General features: G+C 44.3%; 1 protein-coding gene across 1 annotated transcript in view; it reads left to right on the top strand.

Annotated features, from left to right (window-relative positions):
- LOC111955772 (tubulointerstitial nephritis antigen-like) overlaps nt 1–23,175 on the top strand; it is a 35,975-nt gene that overhangs the window by 2,337 nt on the left and 10,463 nt on the right. The window contains exons 2-3 of the mRNA XM_023976086.2: nt 11,828–12,148; nt 16,526–16,592. Of these exons, the coding sequence (XP_023831854.2) occupies nt 11,845–12,148; nt 16,526–16,592 (371 nt within the window). The 5' untranslated portion in view covers nt 11,828–11,844. The remainder of the gene's footprint in view (nt 1–11,827; nt 12,149–16,525; nt 16,593–23,175) is intronic.

Genomic DNA, 23,175 nt, shown 5'->3' with positions numbered 1-23,175 from the left:
ATTCTGTGGTACGTTTGTTTCATGGTATGTGGATTAGGTCAGCACGGACATGACAACAGTAATTGTCAACCCACATATAATACTAACATTGAGATTTGAATATGTGCCTGAAGATAGTGCCATATAAATGTCTGAACAAGTGTCGAGTACAGATTGTTATGTATCCTAACATACTATGATTACTGTTACGTTTGTCTTTGGACGTGTCTCCGTGCGCAGTGGCTTTGATGGCTTTGCTTATGAAGAGCGCACCGTTTAAATAAAAATTGTGCTGGGGGGGGGGGGGGGGGGGGGAGCAGCAAGGCTATAGCTGTCTACAGTACTGCAGCACTGTGCCATTCTGTATGTCTGAGGCGCTCCCGTGCCAGACTGGAACCAGACTGGACCCAGCAGACCATGTCATATTCACAGGGATTAGATACACAAGACAAAGCTGTCATCTACAAAAGGAAAGTTTGATTAGCAAGTGAGACCTCAGAGGACATATATTTARTGATCAATAGGTTTACTGATCAATAGGTTTACTGATCATTAGGTTTACTGATCAATAGGTTTACTGATCATTAGGTTTACTGATCAATAGGTTTACTGATCAATAGGTTTACTGATCATTAGATTTACTGATCAATAGGTTTACTGATCAATAGGTTTACTGATCATTAGGTTTACTTGGCTTAATCAATAATGGACAGTATTTGCTGTATTTGCACCATACAGGCCGTTTTCCTTAAAATATATATWTWTTTTTTGCCTTTTGCCTCAGACCGCCTCTTCTCCTCTGAGTTGGTCATTGTCTTCCCAAATGTTTCTAACAGATCATGTAGGGAAAACATGTGATATAATTTGCCCTTTGATATGGTCATTCTAGTCACATGTCCATTTACAGTACATAGAGTTGACCTGTGATTTGTTGATGGTGACTGATGGTGGTGGTGATGGTGATGGGGCTGATGGTTTGTCTGTGTGTGCTTGTGTGTGTGTGTGTGTAGTTGTTGATGGTTTTGATGGTAGTTGGTGATGGTGTTGATGGTAGTTTGTGATGGTGGTTGGTGATTGGTGATGGTGATGGTGATGATGTTTATTGGTGATGGTATTGATGGTGGTTGATGATGGTGTTGATGGTAGTTGGTGATGGTGTTGATGGTGGTTTGTGATGGTGATGGTGATGATGTTTATTGGTGATGGTATTGATGGTGGTTGATGATGGTGTTGCATGGTAGTGTGGTGATGGTGTTGGTGTGGTTTTGATGGGTGGTGGGATGGTGGTGGATGATGGTGTTTGATTGGTGATCGGTGTTGTATGTCGGTTGATGATGGTGGTTGATGGATGGTGAGTTTGATGGTAGGTATCGCGCTGAGGGAGGTTGGTGATGTGGTGGTGTGGTGATGGTGATGTGTTGTGTGATGGTTGGATGTGGGTGTTGATGGTAGCGTTGGTGAATTGTGGTTGATGGTGTAGGTGTGGTGATGTGTGTGTGTTGGTGATGGTGTCGATTGGTTAGTGTATGGTGGTTTGGTGGGATTGTTGTGTGGTTGGTGTGGTTGGGGGTTGATGATGTGTCGATGGTAGTTGTGATGGTGTTTCGGGCGCTGATGGTTTTGTTTCTGTGTGTGCTTGTGTGTGTGTTGTGCTGTATTGGTGATGTTGTGATGTAGGGTTGATGAATGGTGTTGATGGTAGTGTGATGCGTGTTGATGGTGGTTTGTGATCGGTGATGGTGATGCATGTGTATTGGTGTGGTGGTGCGTGATGGTATTGATCGGTAAGTTGGTGGATGGTGGTTGTGATGGTGTTGATGGTGGTTGGTGATGTGTTGGTGAATGGTGTTGGTGATGATGGTGTTGGTTGGTTTGGTGATGGTGTCGTGGTGGTTGGTGATGGTTTGTTGGTGATGTGTTGGTTGATGGTGTTGGTGATGGTAGTTGGTGATTGGTGGTTGGTGATGGTGTTTGGTGATGGTGCTGTTGGTGGTTGGTGATGGTGTCAATGATAGTTTGGTGATGGTAAGTTGGTGATGGTGGTTGGTGATGGTGGTTTATGAATTGGTGTTGATGGTGGTTGTGATGGTGGGTTGGTGATGGTAGATGATGGCTGGTTGATGATGGTGTTGATGGTAGTTGGTTGATGATGGTTGATGGTGGTTGGTGATGGTGGTCCGTGGTTGGTGATGGTGTTGATGGTAGTTTGGTTGATGATGGTTGATGGTATTTGGTGATGGTGGTCCGTGGTTGGGTGAATGGTGGTGATGGTAAGCTGGTGATCGATGGTTGATGGTGGTTGGTGATGGTGGTCCGTGTTGGTGATGGTGTTGATGTAGTTGGTGATGGTAGTTGGTGATGGTGGCTTGGTGATGGTGGTTTATGATGGTGTTGAATGGTGGTTGGTGATGGTGGTTGGTCGATGGTAGATGATGGTGGTTGATTGGTGTTGATGGTAGTTGGTGATGTGGTCGCGTGGTTGGTGATTGGTGGTCCGGTGGTTGGTGATGGTGTTTTGATGGTAGTGGTGATAGTGGTTGGGGATGGTGGGTGTGTCTTTACTGTGCAGTTTACTGCATGTCTGTGCCTTTAGCTGGTGCACACACACACCATCACCAACCACCATCCACAACCACCATCCACAACCACCATCCACAACCACCATCACAAACCATCACCAATACCTATCAACACCATCACCACTACCATCAACACCATCACCACTACCATCAACACCATCACCAACCACCATCACCAACGACCATCAATACCATCACCAGTAACATCAACACCATCATCAACAACCATCAACACCATCACCAACTASCATCAACAACACCACCATCAATACCATCACCAACTACCATCAATACCATCATCAACCATCATCACCAACTACCATCAACACCATCATCAACCACCATCACCACCAACTGCCATAAACACCATCACCAGTACCATCAACACCACCATCCCCAACCACCATCAAATCAAATGTATTTATTAAGCCCTTTTTACATKAGCCGATGTCACAAAGTGCTATACAGAAACCCAGCCTAAAACCCCAAACAGAAAGCAATGCAGATGTAGAAGCACGGTGGCTAGGAAAAACTCCCCAAAAAGGCAGGAACCTAGGAAGAAACCTTGAGAGGAACCAGGCTCTGAGGGGTGGCKAGTCCTCTTCTGGCTGTGCTGGGTGGAGATTATAACAGTACATGGCTAAGACGTTTAAACGTTCATAGATAATCAACAGGGTCAAATAATAATAATCACAGTGGTTGTAGAGGGTGCAACAGCCCCCTCACCACTAGAGGGATATCTTCAAACCACCAACGTACTACCCTGAGACAAGGCCGAGTATAGCCCACAAAGATCTCCCCCACGGCACGAACCCAAGGGGGGCGCCAACCRGGGCAGGAAGATCACGTTAGTGACTCAACCCACTCAAGTGATGCACCCCTCCTAGGGACGGCATGGAAGAGCACCAGTAAGCCAGTGACTCAGCCCYTGTAATAGGGTTAGAGGCAGAGAATCACAGTGGAGAGAGGGGAACCGGACAGGCAGAGACAACAGAGAAGCCAGTGTAGAGAGGCTAGCACTGGAGTAATATGATCACACTTTTTGGTTCTAGTCAAGATTCTAGCAGCCATGTTTAGCACTAACTGAAGTTTTTTTTGTGCTGTRCTGGGAAGCCGGAAAGTAGAGCATTGCAGTAGTCTAATCTAGAAGTGACAAAAGCATGGATACATTTTTTTGCATCATTTTTGGACAGAAGGTTTCAGATTTTTGTAATGTTACGTAGATTTAAAAAAGGTGTCCTTGAAACAGTCTTAATATGTTKGTCAAAAGAGAGATCAGGGTCCAGCGTAACGCCGAGGTCCTTCACAGTTTTATTTCAGACGACTGTACAACCATCAAGATGAATTGTCAGATCCAACAGAAGATCTCTTTGTTTCTTGGGACCTAGAACTAGCATTTCTGTTTTGTCCGAGTTTAAAAGTAAAATATTTGCCGCCATCCACTTCCTTATGTCTGAAACACTGGCTTCCAGGGAGGGCAATTTTGGGACTTCCCCATGTTTCATCGAAATGTACAGCTGTGTATCGTCTGCATAGCAGTGAAAGTTAACATTATGTTTCAGAATTTTAGCACCAGGAGGTAAAATATTTAGTGAAAGCAATAGTGGTCCTAAAACGGAACCTTGAGGAACACCAAAATGTGATTTGTCAGAGGACAAACCATCCACAAAGACAACTGATATCTTTTCGACAGATAAGATCTAATCCAGGCCAGAACTTGTCCGTGTAGACCAATTTGGGTTTCCAATCTCTCCAAAAGAATGTGGTGATCGATGGTATCAAAGCAGCACTAAGGTCTAGGAGCACGAGGACAGKGCCTTGGTCTGATTTTCTGAATACCAGAGAGCTAGTTTTTTATGACAAATGTTTTTTTGTTTTTAGGGGTGCAACTGCATCTAGGGTATTACGCAAGGTTAAATTTAGTTCCTCAGTTAGGTGGCTAAACGATTTTTGTACTCTGACGCCCTTGGGTAGGTGGAGGGAGTCTGGAAGGGCATCTAGGAATCTTTGGGTTGTCAAATAATTTATAGCACAGCTTTTGATGGTCCTTGGTTGGGGTCTGAGCAGATTATTTGTTGCGATTGCAAACATAATAAAATGGTGGTCCGATAGTCCAGGATTATGAGGAAAAARATTAAGATCCACAARATTTATTCCACGGGACAAAACTAGGTCCAGAGTCTGACTGTGGCAGTGAGTAGGTCCGGAGACATGTTGGACAAAACCCACTGAGTCGATGATGGCTTCGAAAGCCTTTTGGAGTGGGTCTATGGACTTTTCCATGTGAATATTAAAGTCACTCAAAATTTGAGGAAGAGGAACGCTGTATATGGCCCAGGAGGCCTGTAAACAGTAGCTATTAAAAGTGACTGAATAGGCTGCATAGATTTCATCACTAGAAGCTCAAATTACGAAAACGCAGTAATCTTTTTTGGTAAATAGAAATTTACTATCGTGAATGTCATCAAAATCTCCGCCCTTGCGGGATGCGCGGGGAATATGGTCACTAGCGTAACCAGGAGGAAAGGCCTAATTTAACACAGTAAATTCATCAGGCTTAAGCCATGTTTCAGTCAGGCCAATCACATCAAGATTATGATCAGTGATTAGTTCATTGACTTTAACTGCCTTGGAGGTGAGGGATCTAACATTAAGTAGCCCTATTTTGAGATGTGAGGTATCACAATCTCTTTCAATAATGACAGGAATGGAGGAGYTCTTTATTCTAGTGAGATTGCTAAGGCGAACACCGCCATGTTCAGTTTTGTCCAACCTAGATCAAGGCACAGACACGGTCTCAATGGGGATAGCTGAGCTGACTACACTGACTGTGCTGGTGACAGACTCCACTAAGCTGGCAGGCTGGCTAACAGCCTGCTGCCTGACCTGGATCTCATTGTGGAGCGAGAGGAGTTAGAGCCCTGTCTATGTTCATAGATAAGATGAGAGCACCCCTCCAGCTAGGATGGAATCCGTCACTCCTCAACATCAACACCATCCCCAAACACCATCAACACTATCACCAACTACCATCAAGACCATCACCAACTAGACACACACACACACACACACATACACACTTTTGCAGCTCACTGTTTATATGGCTATGGCAGAGCATGTTTATCAAAATATACAGTACAATGCATATAAAAGACAGTGAGACACACACATACATGGGCACACACAACTCAGTCACAAACACTTGTATAATTAAGCAATAAGGCACGAGGGGGTGTGGTATATTGCCAATATACCACGGCTAAGGGATATTCTTAAGCACGATGCAACTCGGAGTCCCTGGATACAGCCCTTAGCCGTGATATATTGGCTGCGCCTTCTTCACCACGCTGTCTGTGTGGGTGGACCAATTCAGTTTGTCCGTGATGTGCACGCCGAGGAACTTAAAACGTACTACCCTCTCCACTACTGTCCCGTCAATGTGGATAGGGAGGTGCTCCCTCTGCTGTTTCCTGAAGTCCACGATCATCTCCTTTGTTTTGTTGACGTTGAGTGTGAGGTTATTTTCCTGACACCACACTCCGAGGGCCCTCACCTCRTCCCTGTAGGCCGTCTCGTCATTGTTGGTAATCAAGCCTACCACTGTAGTGTCGTCTGCAAACTTGATGATTGAGTTGSAGGCGTGCATGGCCACGCAGTCGTGGGTGAACAGYGAGTACAGGAGAGGGCTSAGAACGCACCKTTGTGGGGCCCCAGTGTTGAGGATCAGCGGGGTGGAGATGTTGTTACCTACCCTCACCACCTGGGTGCGGCCCGTCAGGAAGTCCAGTACCCAGTTGCACAGGGCGGGGTCGAGACCCAGGATCTCGAGCTTGATGGCAAGTTTGGAGGGTACTATGGTGTTAAATGCTGAGCTGTAGTCGATGAACAGCATTCTCACATAGGTATTCCTCTTGTCCAGATGGGTTAYGGCAGTGTGCAGTGTGGATGCGATTGCATCGTCTGTGGACCTATTGGGGCGGTAAGCAAATTGGAGTGGGTCTAGGGTGTCAGGTAGGGTGGAAGTGATATGGTCCTTGACTAGTCTCTCAAAGCAAGTGAGTGCTACGGGGAAGTAGTCGTTTAGCTCAGTTACCTTAGCTTTCTTGGGAACAGGAACAATGGTGGCCCTCTTGAAGAATGTGGGAACAGCAGACTGGGATAAGGATTGATTGAATATGTCCGTAAACACACCAGCCAGCTGGTCTGCGCATGCTCTGAGGACGCGGCTGGGGATGCCGTCTGGGCCTGCAGCCTTGCGAGGGTTAACACGTTTAAATGTTTTACTCACGTCGGCTGCAATGAAGGAGAGTCCACAGGTTTTGGTTGCGGGCCGTGTCAGTGGCACTGTATTGTCCTCAAAGCGAGCAAAGAAGTTGTTTAGTCTGTCTGGGAGCAAGACATCCTGGTCCGCGACGGGGCTGGTTTTCTTTTTGTAATCCGTGATTGACTGTAGACCCTGCCACATACCTCTTGTGTCTGAGCCGTTGATTTGCGACTCTACTTTGTCTCTATACTGACGCTTAGCTTGTTTGATTGCCTTGCGGAGGGAATAGCTACARTATTTGTATCATGTTTCCGGTCACCTTGCCCTGGTGAAAAGCAGTGGTTTGCGCTTTCAGTTTCGCACGAATGCTGCCATCAATCCACGGTATCTGGTATAGTTGCTGTGGGTACGACATCGCCGATGCACTTGCTAATAAACTCGCTCACCGAATCCGCGTATTTGTCAATGTTGTTGTTTGATGCAGTGCGGAACATATCCCAATCCACGTGATCGAAGCAATCTTGAAGCGTGGAATCAGATTGGTCGGACCAGCGTTGAACAGACCTGAGCGCGGGAGCTTCCTGTTTTAGTCTCTGTCTATAGGCTGGGAGCAACAAAATGGAGTCGGGGTRAGCTTTTCCAAAAGGAGGGCGGGGGAGGGCCTTAAATGCATCACGGAAGTTAGAATAACAATGATCTAGGGTTTTACCAGCCCTGGTAGCACAATCGATATCCTGATAGAATTTAGGGAGTCTTGTTTTCAGATTAGCCTTGTTAAAATCCCCAGCTACAATGAATGCAGCCTCAGGATATGTGGTTTCCAGTTTACATAGAGTCAAATAAAGTTCGTTCAGGGCCGTCGATGTGTCTGCTTGGGGGGGAATATGTGGCTGTGATTATAATCGAAGAGAATTCTCTTAGTAGATAATGCGGTCGACATTTTKTTGTGAGGAATTCTAAGTCAGGTGAACAGAAGGACTTGAGTTCCTGTATGTTGTTATGATCACACCACGTCTCGTTATTGTAAGGCATACCCCCCCGCCCCTCTTTTTACCAGAAAGATGCTTGTTTCTGTCAGCGCGATGCGTGAAGAAACCAGCTGGCTGTACCGACTCCGATAGCGTGTCTCGAGTGAGCCATGTTTCCGTAAAGCAAAGAACGTTACAGTCTCTTATGTCTCTCTGGAATGCTACCCTTGCTCGGATTTCATCAACCTTGTTGTCAAGAGACTGAATATTGGCGAGTTGTATGCTCGGGAGCGGTGCGCGATGTGCCCGTCTCCGGAGCCTGACCAGAAGACCGCTTCGTCTGCCCCTTTTACGGCGACGTTGTTTTGGTTCGCCGGCTGGGATCCGATCCATTGTCCTGGGTGGTGGGCAAAACAGAGGATCCGCTTCGGGAAAGTCGTATTCCTGGTCGTAATGATGGTGAGTTGACGTTGCTCTTATATCCAGTAGTTCCTCCCGACTGTATGTAATAAAACCTAAGATTACCTGGGGTACCAATGTAAGAAATAACACGTAAAAAAAAAAAATGCATAGTTTCCTAGGAACGCGAAGCGAGGCGGCCATCTCTGTCGGCGCCGGCTACTGTCTAGTATTTGGTAGCATTGCCTTTAAATTGTTTAACTTGAGTCAAACGTTTTGGGTAGCCTTCCACAAGCTTCCCACAATAAGTTGGGTGGATTTTGGCCCATTCCTCCTGACAGAGCTGGTATAACTGAGTCAGGTTTGTAGGCCTCCTTGCTCGCACACGCTTTTTCAGTTTTGCCCACAAATGTTCTATGGGACTGAGGTCATGGCTTTGTGATGGCCACTCCAATACCATGACTTTGTTGTCCTTAAGCCATTTTGCCACAACWTTGGAAGTATGCTTTGGGTCAATGTCCTTTTGGAAGACCCATTTGCGACAAAGCTTTAAATTCCTGACTAATGTCTTGAGATGTTGCATCAATATATCAACATAATTTTTCTGCCTCATGATGTCATCTATTTAGTGAAGTGCACKAGTCCCTCCTGCAGCAAAGCACCCKCACAAAATAATGATGGTCATTATGGCCAAACAGTTCTATTCTTTTTTCATCAGACCAGAGGACATTTCTCCAAAAAGTACGATCTTTGTCCCAATGTGCAGTTGCAAACCGTAGTCCGGCTTTTTTATGGGGGTTTTGAGACAGTGGCTTCTTCCTTGCTGAGCGGACTTTCAGGTTACGTCGATATAGGACTCGTTTCACTGTGGATATAGATACTTTTGTACCTGTTTCCTCCATCATCTTGACAAGGTCCTTTGCTGTTGTTCTGAGATTGATTTGCACTTTTCGCACCAAAGTACGTTCATCTCTAGTAGATAGAACGCGTCTCCTTCCCGAGCGGTATGATGGCTGTGTGGTCCCATGGTGTTTATACTTGCGTAACTATTGTTTGTACAATTGAACGTGGTACCTTCAGGCGTTTGGAAATTGGTCCCAAGGATGAACCAGACCAATTKTTTTCTGATGTTTTGGCAGATMTTTTTATATTTTCCCATGATGTCAAGCAAAGAGGCACTGAGTTTGAAGGTAGGCCTTGAAATACATCCACAGGTACACCTCCAATTGACTCAAATTGTGTAAATTAGCCTATCAGAAGCTTCTAAAGTCATGGACATCATTTTCTGGAATTTTCCAAGCTGTTTAAAGGCACAGTCAACTTCTGTATGTAAACTTCTGACACACTGGAATTGTGATACAATGAATTGTAAGTGAAATAATCTGTCTGTAAACAATTGTTGGAAAAATGACTTGTATCATGTACAAAGTAGATGTCCTAACCGACTTGCAAACTATAGTTTGTTAACAAGAAATTTGTGGAGTGGTTGAAAAACAAGTTTTAATGACTCCAACCTAAGTGTATGTAAACTTCTGACTTCAACTGTAAATATCATACCCCCCCAAAATGTTAAACTCCTCTGTTATTGTAATGGTGAGAGGTCAGCATGTCTTGGGCGTATTGTATTGTGTCTAACTTTRTCACTCATCATTATTCAGGACTCATTCAGGACTTTCCATAATCATGTAGAATCCACATYAATGTAGACGTGTTTAGAAACATTCTATTCTTATTTACAATAAAAGTGACTCTAAAATGACAAAACATTGTTTACCATTAATTGCTATTGGGCACAAAATAATATTAAACACAACCAAAACAAACAGTAAATGCACCCAACAAGTTTGTGGAGTCACAAGCTTGATGTAACCATTGCATGCTATGAATATCGGACCAAATACGAAACTTTGACTACTTTAATATACATAAGTGAATTTGTCCCAGTACTTTTGGTCCGCTATAATGGGGGGACTATGTACAAAAAGTGATGTCATTTCTAAATTGTTCACCCGATATGGATAAAAATACCCTAAAATTAAAGCTGACAGTCTGCACTTTAACTTCCTAGTCATTGTATCATTTCAAATCCAAAGTGCTGGAGTACAGAGCCAAAACAACAAAAAATGTGTCACTGTCCCAATACTTGTGGAGCTCATATTGTCTGTAAGACAGAATAGAGAGTGAAGCATGCTCTTTGGGACATTTCCTGAAGTGTGACAGATTAGCTCTGACAGACAGCAGGAAGTTTGTCTGCTTCCGTGCCGACATGATAACATTATACTACGGTGTTGATAATAATGTCATGCCCCTCGTTTCTGACTGTGCCCTGATGGCATGTCCCTTTAGATAAACAGTCAAGTATAGCATTCAGTGCTATTTTAGTGTGGCTGCATCCATCAACGTATTATGCAATGAGACTCCAGAGAGCCATATCTATACCACTTAAAGGTTGCATCCCAAACGGCACACGAGTCCCTATAATATAGTGCACTACTTTTGACCTACAGGCCCTGGTCAAATGTAGTGCATTTTATATGGAATAGGATGTAATTTGGGACACAGACACAGTCTAACAAGGTCTRTGACTTGAAGCAAATGAAATACAGTTACAATATAGGGCAGTTGAATCTTTGTAGCTTTACCTAACCGTTCTATCCATCATACACATGTGTAAGTATAGATGTGCATTGTCCAAATTGAAATATCACATTCTTTGTGTGCTATAGATTTCATTCGAAAAGTAGTAGCATTTTTAGGGCTATGTAGAGAGGTCGCTTGAAATTTGAACTCATGTCAAAYKTACATAGTTTACAAAGTGATATYTTCCATACTTGTTGATAATAAACACTTTTTACATACAAAGGTGCTATGTTACTATTCTTATTAGTTATTCTGAAATAATCTATACCCACATGACAGGCTTATTCAACAAAAATRTAATTAAACACAGGAAGAGGATAAAAGAAATTCAGTACTTCAACCATCAGTTGCTCACAGTAGGTTCACCCTTTAAATCAAATCAAATATGTTATTGTATGCTATCACAGTTAGTTGATGTTTTAGATATACTTTATGGCCCTGTTGAAAGTTGTGAGTGGATTGTTTAATAAAAGGACCAGATTAACCTGTGTGTTATCACGTAGGTGTGTTGATATTTTGGTCTTGCTGCCAGAGTCCACTCAAAGTCCACTGTGACCGTGTGAATGGAAACCTTGCCAAGTAGGCATACAACTCAGGCCTCCTGCTCCTCCTGCTCCTGCTTSTCCTCCTCCTGCTCCTCCTCCTCCTSCTSCTCCTGCTCCTGRTCCTGCTTCTCCTCCTCCTGCTCCTTCTCCTCCTCCTGCTTCTCCTCTTCCTCCTCCCCTGCTCCTCCTCCAGTCTTCCTGAGCACTCTCTCCAGCTGTTAAATAACCCACTGAGGGTGACTTTAGTGGTTACTGTTAGATTTAGACTATTCTCCTACTGTGTTAGGCTCACTTGATGATCTACAGGACTAGACCTATAACACATGGTTTTGTTCATCTCTTCCAAAATAATCCATTACTGTTATGTTTAGACTATATTCTCCTACGGTTATGAAAATTGGCTGATTTTCTACAGAAGTACTTCTGCATCCTAACAGATGTTCTTCTTTTTAGCTTCTGTCAGGGTGATAATGAAGCTTCTAGCATCATTAGCAGTGGTGCTCCTCCTGGTGGCGGTGGAGAGCATGGCGGCAAGAGGCACATCCAGGAGGACGAAGAGGGAGCTGATGAGCCCGCTGCACATGGAGGGCATCAGGGACCCGTTTGGGTCGTACTGCGAGCAGCGGGGTGGCTGCTGCCCGGGTCGTGAGGATCAGTGTACGGTGCCCTACCTGGACACCATCTGTTACTGTGACCTGTTCTGTAACCGCACCGTCTCCGACTGCTGCCCCGACTTCTGGGGCCACTGTCTGGGCATCTCACCCCCTTTCATTGGTAAGATGGAGAGAGAGTGTGTGTGTGTGTGTGTGTGTGTGTGTGTGTGTGTGTGTGTGTGTGTGTGGTGTTTGTGTGTGTGTGTGGTGTGTGTGTGTGTGTGTGTGTGTGTGGTGTGTGTGTGTGTGTTGTGTGTGTGTGTGTTGTGGGCTTGCTTTTTTAGGATTAAGAAAGAAAAGGCCCAGTTACAGTGGGAAAAATGTAACAGTAGCCAAAGGCATAATACCCCATCTAACCTAGCCACTGACAGGCCCACACCTAACCCTAACCCACTGACAGCGCCCACCCTAACCCTAGCCCCACTGACAGGCCCATCCTATCCTAAGCCCTAGTCCACTGACAGGCCCCATCCTAACCCTAGCCCACTGACAAGGCCCCATCCTAAGCCCTTAGCCCCACTGACAGGCCCTACCCCAATCCTAGCCACCGACAGCCCACCTATACCCTACCTAGTCCCACTGACAGGCCCATCCTAACCCTAGTCCCTGACCAGGCCCACACCCTAACCCTAGTCTACTGACAGGCCCATCCTAATCCTAGCCCCACTAACATGCCCCATCCTAACCCTAGCCACACCACATGAAGGCACCAGCCCACCCTAACCCTAGTCCCACTGACAGGCCCCATCCTAACCCTAGTCCCACTGACAGGACCGCACCCTAACCCTAGTCCCCTGACAGGCCCATCCTAACCTAGCCCCACTGACATGCCCATCCTAACCCTAGCCCCACCGACAGGCCCACCCTAACCTAGTCCACTGACATCCGCCATGCCATCCTAACCCTAGCCCCTATGACAGCGCCCACCCTAACCCTAGTCCCACTGACAGGCCCCATCCTAATCCTAGCCCCACTGACATGCCCCATTCCTAACCCTAGCCCACCGACGAGGCCCCACCTAACCCTAGTCCCACTGACAGGCCCCATCCAACCCTAGCCCCACTGACAGGCCCCACCCTACCTAGTCCCACTGACAGGCCCCATCCTAACCCTAGCCCACTGACAGGCCCCACCCTAATCCTAGCCACTGACAGGCCCCACACTGAGTGGCTACTATGGGACTACTGAATGAATGGCAATAACCAACTGCTAATCTTATGTGTACAGGCAAAGTTATTTGTTCAGTTCTCACAGTGCTTTTACAATTCAATAATGATCTAGGTAGGAGGTCACATTGGCCTTGTGAAATATGAATAAGCACAATGGTTATTATGCTCACATACAGTATATCCCTGCTAGTTGTTGCAGAGGTGGCAGCAGGGCCGTACCTGAGAATAGACCAAAACAGTGGTCTTCTTATTAGTCTGAGACAGAGGGAGGGGGAGGCCAGGGAGGGAAGGATGTATGAATGGAGGTCAGGAGAAAGAATGTGTGCTATGCCAGAGGGAGGGATAGGTGATGGGAATGGGACAGGAGGCTGGAGAAGGTCGAGGCAGGTATGTGCTCACTAGACAACATGGGGCATGTTCATACACACACACCACACTCACGCGCACCACCACATACAATTGAAGTCGGAAGTTTACATACACTTAGGTTGAAGTCATCAACCACTCCACAAATTTCTTGTTAACAAACTATAGTTTTGGCAAGTCGGTTAGGACATCTACTTTGTGCATGATAACAAGTAATTCTTTCAACAATTGTTTTGTTTACAGACAGATTATTTCACTTATAATTCACTGTATCACAATTCCAGTGTGTCAGAAAGTTTACATACCCTAAGTTGACTGTGCCTTTAAACAGCTTGGAAAATTCCAGAAAATGATGTCATGGCTTTAGAAGCTTCTGGTAGGCTAATTCACACAATTTGGAGTCAATTGGAGGTGTACCTGTGGATGTATTTCAAGGCCTACCTTCAAACTCAGTGCCCTCTTTGCTTGACATCATGGGAAAATCAAAAGAAATCAGCCAAGACCTCCACAACAAAATTGTAGACCTCCACAAGCCTGGTTCATCCTTGGGAGCAATTTCCAAACGCCTGAAGGTACACGTTCATCTGGACAAACAATGGCAGGCAAGTATAAACACCATGGGACCGTCATACCGCTCAGGAAGAGATGCGTTCTGTCTCCTAGAGATGAACGTAGCTTTGGTGCGAAAAGTGCAAATCAATCCCAGAACAACAGCAAAGGACCTTGTTGAGGATGCTGGAGGAAACAGGTACAAAAATATCTATATCCACAGTAAAACGAGTCCTATATCGACATAACGCTGAAAGGCCGCTCAGCAAGGAAGAAGCCATGCCTCCAAAACCACCATAAAAAAGCCAGATTACGGTTTGCAACCTGCACATGGGGACAAAGAATGTACTTTTTGGAGAAATGTCCTCTGGTCTGATGAAAAAGAATAGAAACTGTTTGGCCATAATGACCATCGTTCTGTTAGGAGAAAAGGGGGGATGCTTCGAAGCCGAAGAACACCATCCAACCGTGAAACACGGGTGGCAGCATCATGTTGTGGGGGTGCTTTGCTGCAGGAGGGACTGGTGCACTTCACAAAATAGATGGCATCATGAGGTAGGAAAATTATGTGGATATATTGAAGCAACATCTCAAGACATCAGTCGGAAGTTAAAGCTTTGTCGCAAATGCGTCTTCCAAATGGACCAATGACCCAAGCATACTTCCAAAGTTGTGGCAAAATGGCTTAAGGACAACAAGAACATGGTATTGGGAGTGGCCATCACAAAGCCCTGACCTCAATCCCTATAGAACATTTTTGGGCAGAACTAAAAAAGCCTGTGCGAACAAGGAGGCCTACAAACCTGACTCAGTTACACCAGCTCTGTCAGGAGGAATGGGCCAAAATCCACCCAACTTATTGTGGGAAGCTTGTGGAAGGCTACCCAAAACGTTTGACCCCAAGTTAAACAATTTAAAGTCAATTCTACCAAAATACTCATTGAGTGTATGTTAACTTCTGTCCCGCTGGGAATTGTGATGAAGAAAATAAAAAGCTGAAATAAATCATTCTCTTTACTATTATTCTGACATTTCACATTCTTAAAATAAAGTGGTGATCCTAACTGACCTAAGAGGAATATTTACTCAGATTAAATGCCAGCAATTGTGAAAACTGAGTTTAAATGTATTTGGCTAAGGTGTATGTAAACTTCCGACTTCAACTGTGTGTGTGTGTGTGTGTGTGTGTGTGTTGTGTGTTGTGTGTGTGTGTGTGTGTGTGTGTGTGTGTGTGTGTGTGTGTGTGTGTGTGTGTGTGTGTGTGTGTGTGTCTGTGTGTGTCTGTGTGTGTGTGTGTGTGTGTGTGTGTGTGTGTGTGTGTGTGTGTGTGTGGTGTGTGTGTGTGTGTGTGTGTGTGTGTGTGTGTGTGTGTGTTGGTGTCGTGTGTGGTGTGTGGTTGTGTTAACTTAAGCTCATTAAGGCATGATGGGGACCTGATATTCTGGGAAACACAGGCCAAAAGCTAACAGGACATTCCAACAGCAGATTACTGAAGCTCATGGTTCCCAGACCCTACACACTACTATACACCTCACATCAGGGTGTTACTGTTAATTCTCTCACTAGAGGGGGGGTGTAGTGTGTGTCTGTAGTTTGTAATATTGAGTGTGTGTCTGTAGTGTGGAGTGCCTAGTGTGTAGTGTAGAGTATGTGTCTGTAGTATGGAGTGTGTAATGCAGAGTGTGTGCATGTAGAGTGGAGTGTGTGTCTGTAGTGTAGTGTGTAGTGTAGAGTGTGTGTCTGTAGTGTGCAGTGTGTGTCTGTAGTGCGGAGTGTGTGTCTGTGATGGGGAGTGTGTGTCTGTAGTATGGAGTGTGTGTCGGTAGTGTAGTGTGTGTCTGGCGTGTATTGTGTGTCTGTAGTGTGTAGTGTGTGTCTGTAGTGTAGTGTGTGTCTGTAGTGTGTAGTGTGTGTCTGTAGTGTAGTGTGTGTCTGTAGTGTGTAGTGTGTGTCTGTGGTGTAGTGTGTGCCTGTAGTGTGGAGTGTGCGTCTGTAGTGGCGTGTGTCTGTAGTGTAGTGTGTGCCTGTAGTGTAGAGTGTGTGTCTGTAGTGTGTAGCGTGTAGTGTGTGTCTGTAGTATGTAGTGTGTGTCTGTAGTGTGGAGTGTGTAGTGTGTGTCTGTAGTATGTAGTATCTAGTGTGTGTCTGTAGTGTGGGGTGTGGAGTGTAGAATGCGTGTCTGTAGTATGTCGTGTTTAGTGTGTGTCTGTGGTGTGTGTCTGTAGTGTGTAGTGTGTGTCCGTAGTGTGTAGTGTTTGTCTGTAGTATGTAGTGTGTAGTGTATCAATGGAAGTGTTGTGATTCTTTAAGTCATCCTCTCAGATCTTCCACCACAACAGGATCAAAGTAATCATTGGTGTGATCCTATCCACTGGCACCATCTTATTGAATTTTCTCCTTTTGTTTCATTCCAGGCACATGTGAAAGAAACGGACACAAATTCCTCTCAGGACAGACATACAAAGAGAACTGCAACTTATGGTAAGTGTCTAACCGCTTTCTAGTGGTGTAAAGTACTTACGTTCTAGTGGTGTAACGTACTTAAGTTCTAGTGGTGTAAAGTACTTAAGTTCTAGTGGTGTAACGCACTTAAGTTCTAGTGGTGTAACGCACTTAAGTTCTAGTGGTGTAAAGTACTTAAGTTCTAGTGGTGTAACGTACTTAAGTTCTAGTGGTGTAAAGTACTTAAGTTCTAGTGGTGTAACGTACTTAAGTTCTAGTGGTGTAACGCACTTAAGTTCTAGTGGTGTAACGCACTTAAGTTCTAGTGGTGTAAAGTACTTAAGTTCTAGTGGTGTAAAGTACTTAAGTTCTAGTGGTGTAAAGTACTTAAGTTCTAGTGGTGTAAAGTACTTAAGTTCTAGCGGTGTAAAGTACTTAAGTTCTAGTGCTGTAAAGTACTTAAGTTCTAGCGGTGTAAACTACTTAGTAAACATACCCGGAAAGGGGTATCTGTACTTTACTATTTCTATTTTTGGCAACTTTCACTTTTACTTCACTACTTTTCAAATGAAAATAATGTACTTTTTACTACATAGATTTTCCCTGACACGTAAAAATACTCGTTACATTTTGAATGCTTAGCAGGACAGGAAAATTGTCTAATTCACACAGTTATCAAGAGAACATCCCTGGTCATCTACTGCCTCTGATCTGGCGGACTCACTAAACACTTGCTTTGTTTGTGAATGATGTCTGAGTGTTGGAGTGTGCACCTGGCTATCCGTAAATAAATAAAAAACAAGAAAATGGTGCCGTCTGATTTGCTTAATATAAGGAATTACTTTTACTTTTGATACTTAAGTATATTTAAAACCAAATACTTTTAGACTTTTACTCAAGTAGTATTTTACTGGGTGACTTTCACTTTTACTTCAGTCATTTCCTATTAAGGAATCTTTACTTTTACTCAAGTATGACAGTTGGGTACTTATTCCACCACTGCAGCTTTCTCTTTTTCCTCTCTATGTACCTTTCTCACTCCTTCATATCCTCCTCTTTCTCCCCTCTCACTTCTTTCTTTACATCTCTTCTGTCCAAACAGTGATTAGTCCTTCACACACTTTGCTCTGATGACCTAACCTTTCTGGTTGTACCACAGACAGACCCACGTTTTCCATGGAGAGATTTGGGGGCTCTTCTCGTGATGCTGTCTCATTCATAACTCTTCTACATATTCTTGGGACCCCTGTCCATTCATTTGGGTTATTGTAGCTAGCTATCTCCTTTATCGAAGCAGCATTAGACAAGCAACGGCAAGAAATGGCATCACATCACACTACAATACAACACTTAGCATTCGGCAACATTAGGCAACATTGAGCAAAATTGGTAAACATTCGAAACATTGAGCAACAGTGGGCCTTGTGGGGGCTAGAGCAGCCAGGTCACCTGTGATACAAGTCAGTATTCAACGTCCATCCATGTCTGAGGATGTCGGGAGATTAGGTCGAAACCGGCCACTAGGGGCAACAGCGAGCGCAGGCTAAACTACAGTATCATCCCAGCTAGGGCTTAGTTAATTTATACACAGGCTAAACTACAGTATCATCCCAGCTAGGGCTTAGTTAATTTATACACAGGCTAAACTACAGTATCATCCCAGCTAGGGCTTAGTTAACTTATACACAGGCTAAAACTACAATACATTCCAGCTAGGGCTTAGTTTAACTTACTACACAGGCTAAACTACAGTATCATCCCAGCTAGGGCTTAGTTACTTATACACAGGCTAAACTACAGTATCATCCCAGCTAGGGCTTAGTTAACTTACACAAACAGGCTAAACTAACAAGGCTAAACTACAGTATCATCCCAGCTAGGGCTTCGTTTAACCCAGCGGGGCCACCCACTGGTAATTCGACCATGATAACAAGTTCAGTGTAAAGAAGTGCGCTGAGAGTCAGGAAGCAAGTTCAGGGAGTGAGTGTTTTAATAAATAAACACAACATAATACAAAATAAGAGACACGAACAACGCACACACATGACAACAGGAACAGAAACAATAACGCCTGGGGAAGGAACCAAAGGAGTGACATATGTAGGGAAGGTAATCAGGGAAGTGATGGAGTCCAGGTGAGTCTGATGACGCGCAGGTGCGCTTACAATGGTGACAGGTGTGCGCCATAACGAGCAGCCTGGTGACCTAGATGCCGGAGAGGGTGCACACGTGGCATTTAGATAGCTGACTGCTACACTAACTTAGCAATCTAAAAAAGTATTGCTGACATGGGCTAATTGACTGACTATCAGTGACTGACATAGGAGAAAAACTGCTGATGCACAACCAAATAAAACAATTGCACCTTGTGTATTCTATTATTCTAACTCGCAACAGTAATTTCAGACCCCGACTGAGTTCAAAAAATATATAATTGGGGAAAATTGATKKGAGGGCCTTAAAAACATCTCATTCCAAAATCATGTGCATTAATATGGAGTTGATCCCCTTTGTTGCTATAACAGCCTCCARTCTTCTGGGAAGGCTTTCCACTAGATATTGGAACATTGCTGCGGGGACTTGCTTCCGTTCAGCCACAAGAGCATTAGTGAAGTCGGGCACTGATGTTGGGCGATTAGGACTGGCTCGCAGTCGGCAATCCAATTCATCCCAAAGGTGTTCGACGGGGTTGAGGTCAGGGCTTTGTGAAGGCCAGTGAAGTTCTTCCACACTGATCTTGACAAACCCTTTCTGTATGGACCTCGCTTTGTGCACGGGGGCATTGTCATGCTGAAACAGGAAAAGGCCTTCCCCAAACTGTTGTCACAATGTGGGAAGCACAGAATCGTCTAGAATGTCCTTGTGTCCTGTAGCATTAAGATTTTGTATAATTGGAACTAAGGAGCCTAGCCCAAACCATGAAAACAGCCCCAGACCATTATTTCTCCTCCACCYAACTTTACAGTTGGCACTATGCATTGGGGCATGTAGCGTTCTCCTGGCATTCGCCAAACTCAGATTTGTCCGTCGGGCTGCCAGATGGTGAAGAGTGATTCTTCACTCCAGAGAATGTGTTTCAACTGCTCCAGAGTCCAATGGCGGTGAGCTTTACACCACTCCAGCTGACGCTTGGCATTGCGCATGGTGATCTTAGGCTTGCGGGCGGCTGCTGGGCCATGGAAACCCATTTCATGAAGCTCCCGACAAACAGTTATTGTGCTGATGTTGCTTCCAGAGGCAGTTTGGAACTCGGTAGTGAGTGTTGCAACCAAGGACAGATGATTTTTACGCGCTACACGCTTCTGCACTCGCCGGTCCCGTTCTGTAAGATTGTGTGGCCTACCACTTTGCGGCTGAGCCGTTATTGCTCCTAGACATTTCCACTTCACAATAACAGCACTTACAGTTGACCGGGGCAGCTCTAGCAGGGCAGAAATTTGACAAACTTACTTTTGGAAAGTATCATCCAGTATCGTCTATGGAGATTGCATGGCTGTGTGCTCAATTTACATCTGTCAGCAACGGATGTGGCTGAAATAGCCYAATCCACTAATTTGAAGGGGTGTCCACATATTTTGTATATACAGTACCAGTCAAAAGTTTTCCACACCTACTCATTCAAGTGTTTTTCTTTATTTTTACTATTTTCTGCATTGTAGTATAATAGTTCAAAACGATTAAATAACACATATTGAATCATGTAGTAACCAGAAAAGTGTTAACAAATATATTTTATATATGAGATTCTTCAAAGTTACCACCCTTTGCCTTGATGACAGCTTTGCACACTCTTGGCATTCTCTCAACCAGCTCCACCTGGAATGTTTTTCTAACAGTCTTGAAGGAGTTCCCACATATGCTGAGCACTTGTTGGCTGCTTTTCATTCACTCTGCGGTCCAACTCATCCCAAACCATCTCAATTGGGTTGAGGTCGGGTGATTGTGGAGGCCAGGTCATCTGATGCAGAACTCCATCACGCTCCTTATTGGTCAAATAGCCCTTACACAGCCTGGAGGTGTGTTGGGTCATTGTCCTGTTTGAAAACAAATTATAGTCCCACTAAGTGCAAACCAGATGGGATGACGTATCACTGCCGAATGCTGTGGTAGCCATGCTGGTTAAGTGTGCCTTGAATTCTAAATAAATCACTGACAGTCTCACCAGCAAAGCACCCTACATCATCACACCTCCTCCTCCATGCTTCACGTTGAACCGCACATGCGGAGATCATCCGTTCACCTACTCTGCGTCTCACAAAGACATGGCGGTTGGAACCAAAAATCTCAAATTTGGACATCAGACTGAAGGACAGATTTCCACGGGTCTAATGTCCTTAGCTCGTGTTTCTTGGACCAAACAAGTCTCTTCTTCTTATTGATGTCCTTTAGTAGTGTTTTTTTGCAGCAATTCGACCATGAAGGCCGGTTTTATGCAGTCTCCTCTGAACAGCTGATGTTGAGATGCGTCTGTTACTTGAACTCTGTGGAGCATTGTTTTGGGCTGCAATTTCTGAGGCTGGTAACTCTAATGAACTTATCCTTTGCAGACGCTTCACAAGTCCTCAATTGGCAGCTTCATTAAATAGTACCCGCAAAACACCAATCTCACGTCAACAGTGAAGAGGCGACTCCGGGATGCTGGCCTTCGAGGCAGAGTTGCAAAGAAAAAGCCATATCTCAGACTGGCCAATAAAAAGAAAAGATTAAGACGGGCAAAAGAACACAGACACAGGAGAGAGGAACTCTGCCTAGAAGGCCAGCATCCCGGAGTCGCCTCTTCACTGTTGACGTTGAGACTGGTGTTTTGTGGTACTATTTAATAAAGCTGCCTGTCGAGGACTTGTGAGGCATCTGTTTCTTAAACTGACACTCTAATGTACTTGTCCTCTTGCTCAGTTGTGCACCTGGCCCCCACTCCTCTTTCTATTCTGGTTAGTTCCAGTTTGCGTTGTTCTGTGAAGGGAGTAGTACACAGCGTTGTACGAGATCTTCCGTTTCTTGGCAATTTCTCGCATGGAATAGCCTTCATTTCTCCGAACAAGAATAGACTGACGAGTTTCAGAAGAAAAGGCTTTGTTTCTGGCCATTTTGAGCCTGTAATCAAACCCACAAATGCTGATTCTCCAGATACTCAACTAGTCTAAAGAAGGCCAGTTTTATTGCTCCTTTAATAAGCACAACAGTTTTCAGCTGTGCTAACATAATTGCAAAAGGGTTTCTAATGATCAATTKGCTTTTTAAAATGATCAATTTGGATTAACTAACACAACGTGCCATTGGAACAGAGGAGTGATGGTCGCTGATAATGGGCCTCTGTACACCCATGTATATATTCCATAAAATATCTGCCGTTTCCAGCTCCAATAGTCATTTACAACATTAACAATGTCTACACTGTATTTTTGATCAATTTGATGTTATTTTAATGGACAAGAAATGTGCTTTTCTTTCAAAAACAAGAACATTTCTAAGTGACCCCAAACTTTTGAACGGTAGTGTATATTACTATTATACTTCTATACTACTATAGTGGTACTATACTACAATAGTACTACTATACTACTATAGTACCGCTATTATTCTAGAGTACTATAGTACTACTATTCTTCTATACTACTATACGTCTATTGCACTATAGTACTACTATACTAGTATACTTATATACTACTATAGTACTACTGTACTTCTATACTAATATAGTACTACTGTACTTCTATACTACTATAGTACCACTACACTTATTTACTACTGTACTTTTACAGTACTATAGTACTTCTATACTTCTATAGTACTATAATACTACTGTACTTCTATACTACTATAYTACTACTATGCTTCTATACTACTATAGTACAACTATGCTTCTATAATATTATAGTACTAACTTACTTATATGGTACTATACTACTACTATGCTTCTTTACTACTATAGTACTACTACACACTCTCTAACAACCTGAACCTTAACACACAGACACCTGGAAACCTTCTCTAACACCAGACACCTGAAACCTCTCTAACACACAGACACACTGGGATCTCTCTAACACACAGACACCTGGAAACTCTCTAACACACGACACCTGGAACACTCTTCTAAAAACAGACACCTGGAAACCTCTTTCTAACACACAGACACCTGTTAAAACTCTCTCAAACACAGGAATATGTAGAAAGACAAAGCCAGGTTGTCATAGACACCAAAATTCTGTGATTTAATTGCATGAGTTCTCCTCACCTGCAGCTTTTCAATTGGACAAAGTGCATTGAGTAGCCTCACTAAACAGCTCTAGGCTTTTTTTCTTAATGGAATGGACTGTCTTTGTTCTAAGTACCTTGCATGTGGGGTGTGGATAGTTTTTCCTGTCTGGGAGATGTACGACCATTCAAAATAACAGAGGGATAGCAGGTAGGGGATGAGTGGTGAGAACAGTTTCCAGGATGAGGGGAGGTGAATTCCTCACCTGTCTGCAGAATGGTTCTCCACCCCACCACGGGCTGTTCAACATGTGTGCTGTGTGTGTGTGTGTGTGTGTGTGTGTGTGTGTGTGTGTGTGTGTGTGTGTGTGTGTGTGTGTGTGTGTGTGTGTGTGTGTGTGTGTGTGTGTGTTGTGTGGCTGTG

This window comes from Salvelinus sp. IW2-2015, linkage group LG31 (genome assembly GCF_002910315.2).
Source record: "Salvelinus sp. IW2-2015 linkage group LG31, ASM291031v2, whole genome shotgun sequence".
Taxonomy (NCBI): domain Eukaryota; kingdom Metazoa; phylum Chordata; class Actinopteri; order Salmoniformes; family Salmonidae; genus Salvelinus; species Salvelinus sp. IW2-2015.
Note: the sequence above shows the minus strand (reverse complement) of the source record. Positions and strands in the feature narration are given on the sequence as shown.